General features: G+C 36.0%; 1 protein-coding gene across 1 annotated transcript; it reads left to right on the top strand.

The window, feature by feature from the left end:
- The first annotated feature begins 1288 nt into the window (after positions 1–1288).
- Positions 1289–2672, top strand: LOC142352279 (uncharacterized). The gene is made up of 2 exons (XM_075404780.1): positions 1289–1378; positions 1471–2672. Exons 1-2 carry the CDS (start codon positions 1293–1295, stop codon positions 2543–2545), a joined length of 1161 nt encoding a protein of 386 aa, XP_075260895.1. The 5' UTR covers positions 1289–1292; the 3' UTR covers positions 2546–2672.
- The last annotated feature ends 8431 nt before the right edge of the window (positions 2673–11103 follow it).

Here is an 11103-nt window from a genome sequence, read left to right as displayed (position 1 = left end):
AATTGGGGATAAAACCAAAAAGCCGATTTTTAGATGACCGTTACTTAAACATGGATTGACTTAATATCGTTTACCGGGATAATTGGTGTTCGTATCAAATCGTCTGTCTTCTCACCAGAAAGAAGGAAAATTTCTAAATAACAAATCAGAAAATCCGATCAAAATAAGAGGACGCTTTATAATTTTTGTATAAAAAAACGGTCAGTTTTTTTCCATTTTTGAAATTTGTGCATTTTCTGATTTCAGTCAGGGTCATGAGATTCATTCGCTGCTTTTTTCAGACAATATCTTGGTTTTTTGTTGTAGTGAAGCAATTGTTGTTCGATTGAAATCAAACTTTTTTGAAGCAACTGTTTTTTTTATAGAAATGAGAAGACGTAAAATTTTATTTCTATTTTGTTTTGTCGGATATTGAATTTCAAAACAAAAGTTTAGATAAGCAGTTTTTACATTTTGCAGTTATTAATATTTTTCTTAACGTTTAGTTTTAATGTTGCTACTTCATATGCTTTTCGTTTTGTTTTTGAGGAAACCTAGAATGAAACATTTTTTTCTCAATTGTTGTGAACGTACGATTTGGTTTCAAGTCTACCCGGTGATTCGTCAATATAATACTCATGGTTCGTTACTGCTCTCCACTCATAGGTTTTTCTTCATAACCTTATCAAAATAATGAATTTTGTGCCGAGCACAGCGGATGCCAATCTCCCTTATTTGCACTTGTTAATTGCGCTCGAACGAAGTTCGTACCAACTATTGTAAACGTGTTGGTCTTTTTCATGCCATTTTTTGCTTGACCGTTTTTGCGCTTTTCTTCTAGAACATTTTTTGAATTCTCAAGTGATTTTTTTCACGCTTTCGTTCTTCATTTTTGAATGATCTCTATTGCTCTCACTCCGAAGTAAAGCTTGTTGCTAAAATAAAATCGATTGCAGCATAGCAAAAATAAGGGCCTGATAGCCGAGCTCAGTGGTTCTGATGATGGATCGGAGGAAGGTCAATCCCGGCGTGGTTAACTTTTTTGCACCCATAAAAAGTTTTTTATCTAGGCTACAGCCCCTGAATTAAATTGCCTCGCCTGTCGTTGGAGAGTAATTCTTCAGACAGTAGTCGGTTTATGTTTTTACTTCAAAACTTTCAAGTGCAATTATCTGTTGGAAGATTCTGAAAGCTGTAATATTTTGATGGGAGCTCAAGCATGCTTGAGTTTGTCGCTGTTGTACAGTACAAATTAATGATTTCTCTTAATACCATAAAAATCTAATTAAGAACCTAACCATTTTAGTATAATTATGAAAAGACCGGGGCCAAGGCGTAGAATGAAAGCAGCAATGGCGGCAAATAAAGCAGTGCAGGAAGTTGTGGAATCGGTTACGAGGTTGGTATCATCCAATATTCTAGTACAGAACAAGGTTGGTCGATCAAACTTTACACTCAACGATTAACCACTTGTGATCGTTATGGGAACAGAATTGCTGCATCGCCAGAGCTGCAAGAACCGCATCAACTGGACTGCACAGATCCAAGTGACGATGCAATTCCGTGCAAGACCCAATGCACACCTGTATCACAGTTATCATGCAGTGTAATAGCCGAGGCATCATCAAATGTTGATTCGGCCGTATCATCACAAAGTCATGACGTCATCGACGTTGACGTCTCGCATAATGACGTCATTCATCTAGATGATGATACCTTAGACGTTATAGTGCCACGCCCTCCAGAAAGACCAGAACCAGATTTGGTGTCCCCAACTTTGCACTTGAAGCGTACCCTTCAAGCTCTCCAGTCTAACAACGCCGAGCAGTACGAAATCAGCAAGTACTGGCGATCTAAGATTAGCCAGCATCGCAGCAGGTTTTTCGACAGGTCGCCCGTTAGTATATCGACGGTTAGAAAACGAAACAAATTTGAATCTTTTGCTGATAGTTTACAGAACAAGTCAAATTGTGGTCCTGGGTTAAATGGGGTTAGATCGGGTTCTCCCTGCAAACCATCACTTGACTGTAATTACTATGGACATGGTGACAGGAAGAATAAACCTTTGCTCGACAGGTTTCTCGATGATTGTTCACATGAAACGTTAGTATGTCGCTCCTCCAAAGGTCAAGGTCAGACCCACGAAGATCGAGAATCAAGGTTAGGAAACATTGTGCAAAATGTATCTCGATTGAGACATTCTTTGTGTAAAAAGAAACAGAAGACCTCAAGCAGTAAGCTCCTAAAGCAACCTCCGGACTCTGATTCGGCACTGATCGATAAGGAACGGAAACTACAAAGGTTAGTCCAGATAACATCCGGAACCCTATCAAGTGAACAACTATTATCTGACGTAACAGCCCAACAGCACTCCGCCAGCTGCTCAAGTCCAAAAAACCCTGCAAGGGTTGATGACAGATCCAACACAAGTCTTCAACAGCAGAGCTCAACTGATGAAGAACTAAGAAATACAGAACCTATTGTTATCTTGTCCTCCGAGAGTGATGTAGACAGCAATAGTGGGATAGAAGGCAACTTGATCATCGATTTGTCGGTTAAACATTGACTGTTAACAAATTGCGGGGTGGTTTTACAGCGAATGAATCATTTGTATAACAGTTAGTATACGTAATGTTAGTACAGCACAAATTTATGCATCTTTTCAGATGGCAGAATACAACAATTTTATTTAATATCTATCTTTTCCAGTGCGCTAATAATCGCGTGTTAAGTGTCCAGGAATTGTAGACTTTTAGCATCCCTGACTTTAGTAAGTTTTATCAGTTGCAATGAGCATCTGTTAATTCTTCGGTACGATAATGGTAGCTTAGTTGACCTTGTAACTGCGCTAGTTTCATGATCCTAAAATAAGTAAATTAAGTAAATTATTAAATTGTGCTAATTTTATAAAGATGAAGAAGCTTTTACAGCATGATCGGACGCTGCTATTCAGATTAATTAATAGGCTCTTTTTCAAAATGAAGGCAAATTTCGGTTTTGGACCCATTTTTAGAGAAACTGAAATTGGGTGTTGTGATTCGTAGTTTTGAATAGACATTTGCGAGTTGATCAATCATTTGGCAAAAGGGTTCTCGAGTTTGAGATAAAGCGAGATGAAACTGTTACACCTTTTACCAAGTCGTCTGAGAGTAATAAATAAAAATATTATATGGGTGGTTTTTGCAATATGAATAAAAAATGTTTAATTGCTCTCAAACGAGTTTTCTATCAATCATATTACTCTGTAGTCCTTTTAATGCGATTTTTTGCTTGACTGAATATTTGTCTGAGCCTTTTGACTTTTCGTCCTCAAGAACAGGATAAACAGGTAACTCCCGGGGGACATTAAGGGCTCTTAGAGCCTTTCGTCTTACTATACTCCAAGTATGCATTCACCAAAACTGTTTTGGAGCCATAAATTTATGGTATGAAGGGTGGTTCCTAAGGTTCGACCCCCTTCACCCCCCCCCTACCCGCCTCCTCTTCACCCCTCCCCCACAACGCCCCCTTCTCCCCACCCCTGCACATCGTTCCACCAGCAACTCAGCGCGCTCTGCCCAAACTAAGCAGTAAATAATTCCGCAATATTTAGAAAATTATATACGAGAAAATTAGCTAGCTAACAGTTTTTCTTTGTTCAGTGGTTTTCTTACATAAATTAGTTGTTCACCGTTTAATAAATTCGCGAGTGGTAGTAGTTCAGTCACATAGTCCTTCACAGGGGAGTGCCTGGCTCACGAAATCTCTTCTATAGACACAATGCCATATTGGTTCGACAGCCTTTTTCTCACGCATTTAGTTGACAGAAATGGAAACAAACTTACTGTATAATCGTAAACCTAAGTATTTGAAGCCTGTTCTAATTTAGTGATTTCATCTAAATCGAAACATTGGGCGGATGCATTGGTTTTGAAATTTATTTGAACAGTTTATATTTAAACAGAAATTTGTTTTGTTTTTCATAATAGAACCGGATTTTTAAATTTCTCTTATTGTTTTTCTTAGAAAGTAATTATAAACTGTTTTGCAAAGGCAGTACATAGGTCTTACGGTACTCTATGGTTTAGGAGGTGAACAGTTAAAGCCATTTATTTTTAGTTGCTCTCAAGCGAAGTTTTTAGCATTTATATTATCTCTGTGGTCTTTTCTTATACGATTTTTCTTTGACCGATTTTTCTGTCTGACGCTTGTAACTTAGTGTTCAAAAACGGGATAACAGGTAAAGCCCGGAGGGCATTAAGTCGCTGAGTACTACTCTTAGATCTCGCTGGTCTCTAGGTGTACAATTCATCAAAGCTGTTGAGAAGACATACAATCATAGTGAAAAGGCAGTTTTTGACTCGAACCCTCTCGCTCAGACCCTCGAGAACCCACTCAGCTCAACCCTCCTCCCAATCCAGCTTCCACCATCCCTTCCACTTCTGCTTGACCCCCCCCCCCCCCCCCACCACCACCACCACCACCAACTCCCCACCCCCAGCTTCCAAAAATTAACCTCCATAGGATTAGCAAACATTAAATAGGAAAAGTTAATTATAGTCGGAGCTTTTCAACCTGAGTAACGGCCTTTCAAGCTCGATAAAAGTCATAAAAATAGCAGTTCATTTAACTGTACAGACTATCTTCTACAGGAAAATTGATTTTGAAAGTAACCAAAATCGTTCTTGAAAAAAATTTAAATGATAACTATAAGAACTATAAGTTTTATTTTAGAAAATTTTTTCGAAAACCTATGTGAGAGGAATATGTTGAATTGAACAGGAAACATACTTAAGTCCAGCATCAGTAAGCTTATCGACAATTTCACAAAAACATTTTTTTGCGTAAGAAATACTCAAAACCGTTACATACTGCTTGCGGTGTTTCAATAGGGTTTATTACTTGCAACTAAATGTTGTCGAACTGCTACTTGTTTACCCAAGTGAATGACTGGAATTAGTAAAGCGTAACAGTTTTCGTACATTACGTATTATACTTCACTGAATGTGAAGTATAATACGTAATGTTCGAAAACTGTTACGCTTTAGTAATTCCAGTCATTCACTTGGGTTAACAAGTAGCAGTTCAACAACATTTAGTTGCAAGTAATAAACCCTATTGAAACACCGGTTTTGAGTATTTCTTACGCAAAAAAAATGTTTTTGTGAAATTGTCAATAAGCTTACTGATGCTGGACTTAAGTATGTTTCCTGTTCAATTCAACATATTCCTCTCACATAGGTTGAGTTAGAAATATCGAAAGGTATGTGATGTGGAGATTGCTGAAAGATTACTTGATTTTAGGCAGCGTAACATCTATTTGTACATTTCTACATAAAAATTAATAACTGTTTTAATTCGAAAATTGGATTGCAAAGATCTTATGCCATGGAAAGCAATTGAAATTGGACTGTTTTTAAATGCTCTTGCATGACGACTTTTTTAGTTGAATTTCGCGCCCTAGAACTCTCGATTTATCGGGATTCAAATTGCTCACACTAATTCACAACTGTAATCAGCTCAACTCACCTGGCGGCAGTTAACTACCAAATTAAAATTACGCTGAAATTGGTTTCGTTTTTCTACTTTGAATCATTGAAGTGGTTCAATCTCTAATAACTTCAGAGAGAGCTTTTCAGTGAAGCTTTGCAGCTACAGCAGGCTACAATAACGCCTTAGCAACCCGAGAGAGGCAGGCTGCAAGAGATTTGAGCCCGGGTTACCATTCGAGAGTATTTCGTCCAATAAAAAACTTTTTGAGGTCCTGAGCCTATTTTTTTTGATACCAAGTGATCTGTGATTATATTGCTTTTTTAAAAGTAATTAATATAATAATTACTAGCTAAGCTAAGTTTGCATAAACATATCAGCTGTTTAGTTTTATCATTCGATCGAGGTCAACTTGTTCCTACTTTTTACCCAAAAATATATTTCAAAGATTTACGAGTGTGAGGGATAAAAATGAATCGTCCTCTGACCTTAGGGTTTTCAATTTGGTTTTAAGGTTACTACTTTAGTGAGAAAATTTACCTTTTGACACGAACCGATACCTAAAAGTCGTAGCTCAAAAAATGCTTTGCTGCAATTAAAAAGTACTGTGAAAAAGTTTCATTTGAATCTTTAAAGATAAGTCTTTTGTCACATTGACGAACAAGGAGGCACATAATGTTACGACCCCGCTCAACCCCATTTTGACTTATATTTCTACCAGATTAGGAAGAGATAGAGAACTGTCGAAAATTTATCTATTGTTCAACTATGGTGTATACAATTAAACTGTCGAAAATTTATCTATGGTGTATACAATTAAAAAAAAAATTGCTTTAACCACTAAACCAATTAAATATTTAATTAGAGAGCCATTGATACCTGCCATTAACAAGAATAAAAGACGAGACAAACGACAAAATCAAGTGAAAACAAAAAGAAGTTTACGGCTGAAATTAATCTCTATTTTAAAAAATTAAGGATGTTAGAACAGCAGCAGATAAAAGCTAAACTGGACAAATTTATTTGCATTTTAACAGAAAACATATGGGATTGGTCTTTTTTGAGAATATTTATCAAGTAGGCATAAATAAATAAAGAGCAAAGTTTAAAAGTAGGCCTGGAAGACTATTAGATATAAACTGAAATAATTAAATCTAAGAATTTTTATAATAAGACAGCACACCATTAGCTTCCAAAAATTTTTTTTTGATTGTAAACATCCACGATTACAACAAAAACAGTCTTGGTTAATGCCACTGGTCCAATTAAATCAATTAGATGTTATTTAAAATGTTAGCAAATTAGCTAATTTGAAAAAAGTCGATAGATATCAGAAGTAAATGATTTATTTTGTATTATTCGCGAGTTATATTAGTGGAAAACCATTAGGTATCAACTGAAAGCAGCAATCTTCACTTATAGCTCCATAGATAGCTAATCAGACCTATGATTACTTAGACTCTGTCATAAGACTGCAAAAAGAACAACAACTGCTGGCAAAACTGAGATTTCATTAAAAAAACTGGAGATTTTTTGGAGCTATAAAACTGAGCCTTACGCAGTAAATATAGTATTTATTTGTTGGGCGTCATTTAAATTTTCATTCAGAGTTCGCATTTATTGAACCTCTGCATGAAAGCAGACCTGACTGCGATTGGGGCGGAAAAATGCGATCAGATTTTAAGAAGGACGGCCTAAAGGAAATCCGAATCTTTTTTGATTTCAGAAATTGGCCTTGCTGTCGCTGCGCGGCTGTTAGTAGTTGCGTAATGAGTGTTTTGGCAAACAAAAACTTTTTAGTTCAAAAATGACGCATTTTTGAATATTGATTCAAATTTTTGAAAGACTGCCAAGTAGATCCAGAACACCTTCATAGGAAACGGAGGTAAAAATAACCCTAGTCTGATTCAACATTTTTTGTGTCAGCAGTTTTTATGTTTACACTACCGCAAATTCTGGACAAAGTGGGCTATAGAAGACAAGGCGGCTCGTTAATGTGTGTTCGCACATGATGTTCCGACCCGAGCTCATCTACATTTTTGACTTAATTGTCAACCAAATGAAGAGATAACAAAAAAAGATGTTTGAATTTTTAAAAAAATGCTACATTTTAAGTTAATTAGACACAATAAATTCTGTCTCGATGGAATAGCAATCATAGCATTTAGCATTTATATCATCTCTGTGGTCTTTTCTTATACGATTTTTCTTCTGACCGATTTTTCTGTCTGACGCTTGTAACTTAGTCTTCAAAAACGGGATAACAGGTAAAGCCCGGAAGGCATTAAGTCGCTGAGTAGTTTTCTTAGATCTCGCCGGTCTCTAGGTGTACAATTCATCAAAGCTGTTGAGAAGGCATACAATCATTGTGAAAAGGCAGTTCTTGACTCGAACCCTCTCGCTCAGAACCTCGAGAACCCACTCAGCTCAACCCTCCTCCCAATCCAGCTTCCACCATCCCTTCCACTTCCGCTTGAACCACCACCACCGCCGCCACCACCACCACCACCACCACCAACCCCCCCCCCCCCCCATACGCACTAGTAGTCTCCCTGTGCCCAAGCTCTGGATAGTACCAAAGATAACAGCTCGTCATGTTTGGTAATAGAGAAAGAATCCTTTAATTTTACCAATGGCTTAAAATATAGCCGAACAACTCAAATGTGATTTTTGACAATAGAGAGTAAAACAGGTTGTGGATATTCAGCAGGTAAATTTAGTGAAAGCTTTTTTAATAGATAGTTTTTAAAAAAAATTGAGTAAAAATTTTTGGTAAAGTGTGGCAAATATCATTTTAAACACTTAAACGCGGTATTTCAGAATCCACATACTGACATGTTGTCAGGTATATCTAAATTGTGGCTCATAGAAATGGCGCAAAGGTTTGAAAAAAAATTGAAACTTTACATGTATTTTAAAACTCATGTGCATAGAGAGATATTTGGTACGTTTCACTACATTATGTCCAGTTGATTTTGGTGAATTGCGTTTAAGTGTTTTAATTGCTATTCGCCTAATTCCCTCAAAAGTTGTTTGAGAACTTTTTAGTGTCTACAAAATTGTTTTGGCTGTTTTTTATCTTGGGCCTCCGTTGAGTTCTGAAGTTGACCGGATCCAAGCCTCGCCGCTGAAAAAATGCTCCGCTGCCTTAAAAAACTTCAGGCAACAAATTTAATTTGTTTTGCAGCGTTTGTCAACCGCACATAACGCGTAATAGGGAACTTGTGAGCAATTTACTCGAAACTTGAGTATTTGGCTTCCAAAAATTAATCTCCATAGGATTACCAAACCTTATAAATAGGAAAAGGTAATTATAGTCTGAACTTTTCAACCTGAGTAACGGCCTTTCAGGCACGGTTAGTCATAAACATAGTTGTTCATTAAACTGTACAGACTATATTCTACACGAAAATTGATGTTGAAAATACCCAAAATCTTTTTGAAAAAACTTTAAATGTAAACTATAAGAATGATGTCTTTTAGAAATTTTTTTTCGAAAAACTTGAATGTGAAGTATAATACGTAATGTACGAAAACCGTTACGCTTTAATAAGTCCAGCCATTCATTTGGGTAAACAAGTAGCAGTTCAACAACATTTAGTTGCAAGTAATAAACCCTATGGAAACGCCGCAAGCAGTATGTAACGGTTTTGAGTATTTCTTACGCAAAAAAATGTTTTTGTGAAATTGTCGATAAGCTTACTGATGCTGGACTTAAGCATGTTTCCTGTTTAATTCAAAATATTCCTCTCACATAGGTTGGGTTTGAAATATCGAAAGGTCTTTTATGTGGAGGAGATTGCTGAAAGATTACTTGATTTTTAGGCAGCTTAACATTTAATTGTATATTACTACATAAAAATTAATAACTGTTTTAATTTGAAAATTGGATTGTAAAGATCTTATGCCATTGAAACATTTGAAATTGGACTGTTTTTATGCTCTTGCATGACGACTTTTTTAGTTGACTTTCGCGCCCTAGAACTCTCGATTTATCGGGATTCAAATTGCTCACACTAATTCACAATTGTAATCAGCTCAACTCACCTGGCGGCAGTTAACTACCAAATTAAAATTACGCTGAAATTGGTTTCGTTTTTCTACTTTGAATCATTGAAGTGGTTCAATCTCTAATAACTTCAGAGAGAGCTTTTCAGTGAAGCTTTGCAGCTACAGCAGGCTACAATAACGCCTTAGCAACCCGAGTGAGGCAGGCTGCAAGAGATTTGAGCCCGGCCTACCATTCGAGAGCATTTCGTCCAATATTTGAGGTTCTTTTCATTTCAAAAAACTTTTTGAGGTCCTGAGCCTATTTTTTTGATATCAAGTGATCTGTGATCAGTTGGCCTATTGCTTTTTTAAAAATAATTAATATAATAATTACCAGCTAAACTAAGTTTGCATAAACATATCAGCTGTTTAATTTTATCATTCGATCGAGGTCAACTTGTTCCTACTTTTTACCCAAAATATATTTCAAAGATTTACGAGTGAGAGAGATCAAAATGAATCGTCCTCTGACCTTCGGGTTTTAAATTTGGTTTTAAGGTTGCTACTTTAGCGAGAAAATTTACCTTTTGACACGATCCGATATCTAAAAGTAGTAGCTCAAAAAATGCTTTGCTGCAATTAAAAAGAACTGTGAAAAAGTTTCATTTGAATCTTTCTCCCTTACTTTGAGGTAATGAGTGAATGTAAGTCTCTTTTGTCATTTTTGGCGAACAAGGAGGCACATAATATTACGACCCCGCTCAACCCCTTTTTGACTTAATTTTCTGCCAAATGAGGAAGAGATTGAGAACTGTCAGAAACGTCGAAAATTCATATATTGTTCGAAAATAGTTGGTGTATCCAATTAAAAAAATCGCTTTAACCACTAAACCAATTAAGCATTTCATTATAGAGCCATTGATACCTGCCATTGACAAGAATAAAAGACGAGGCAAACGACAAAATCAAGTGAAAACAACAACGATTGCATACGGCTGAAATTCATGACTATTTTAAAAAATTAAAGATAGCGGAATAGCAGCAGATAAAACCTAAACTGGACAAATTCATTTGAATTTTAACAGAAAACATATGGGATCGGTCTTTATTAAGAATATTTATCATGTAGACAAAAATAAAAAAGAGCAAAGTTTAAAAATAGGTCTGAAAGACTATTAGCTATCAACTGAAATAATTAAATCTAAGAATTTTTATGATAAGACAGCACCCCATTACCTTTAAAAAAAGTTATGGATTTTAAGCATCCACGATTATACCGAAACCAGTCTTGGTTATTGCTACTGGTCCATTAAATCAATTAGTTGTTATTTCAAATGTTAGCAAATTAGCTAATTTGACAAAAAAAGTGGACATATATTAGAAGTAAATGATTAATTTTGGATTATTCGCGAGTTATATTTGTTGAAAACAATTAGGTATCAACTGAAAGCGTCAAACATCTTCACTTATTGCTCCATGGATACATAATCAGACCTATGATTACTTAGACTCTGTCATAAGACTACAAAAAGAACAGCAACTGTTTGCAAAACAGATTTCATTACAAAACGGGAGATATTTTGGAGCTATAAAACTGAGCTTTACGCGGTAAACATAGTATTTATTTTTTGGGTGTCGTTTAAATTTTAAGTGAGAGTTCGCATT

The sequence above is a fragment of the Convolutriloba macropyga genome, chromosome 13 (genome assembly GCF_964194025.1).
Source record: "Convolutriloba macropyga chromosome 13, txConMacr16.3, whole genome shotgun sequence".
In the NCBI taxonomy this organism is placed as follows: Eukaryota; Metazoa; Xenacoelomorpha; order Acoela; family Convolutidae; genus Convolutriloba; species Convolutriloba macropyga.
This window is presented reverse-complemented; position numbering and strand designations above follow the sequence as displayed.

Bases quoted from the DNA above. Each gene is read 5' to 3' on its own strand.
- LOC142352279 (XM_075404780.1), top strand. From the start codon at position 1,293: ATGAAAAGACCGGGGCCAAGGCGTAGAATGAAAGCAGCAATGGCGGCA. The intron at 1,379-1,470 runs GTTGGTATCATC...TTATGGGAACAG, and splicing joins GTTGTGGAATCGGTTACGAG to AATTGCTGCATCGCCAGAGC.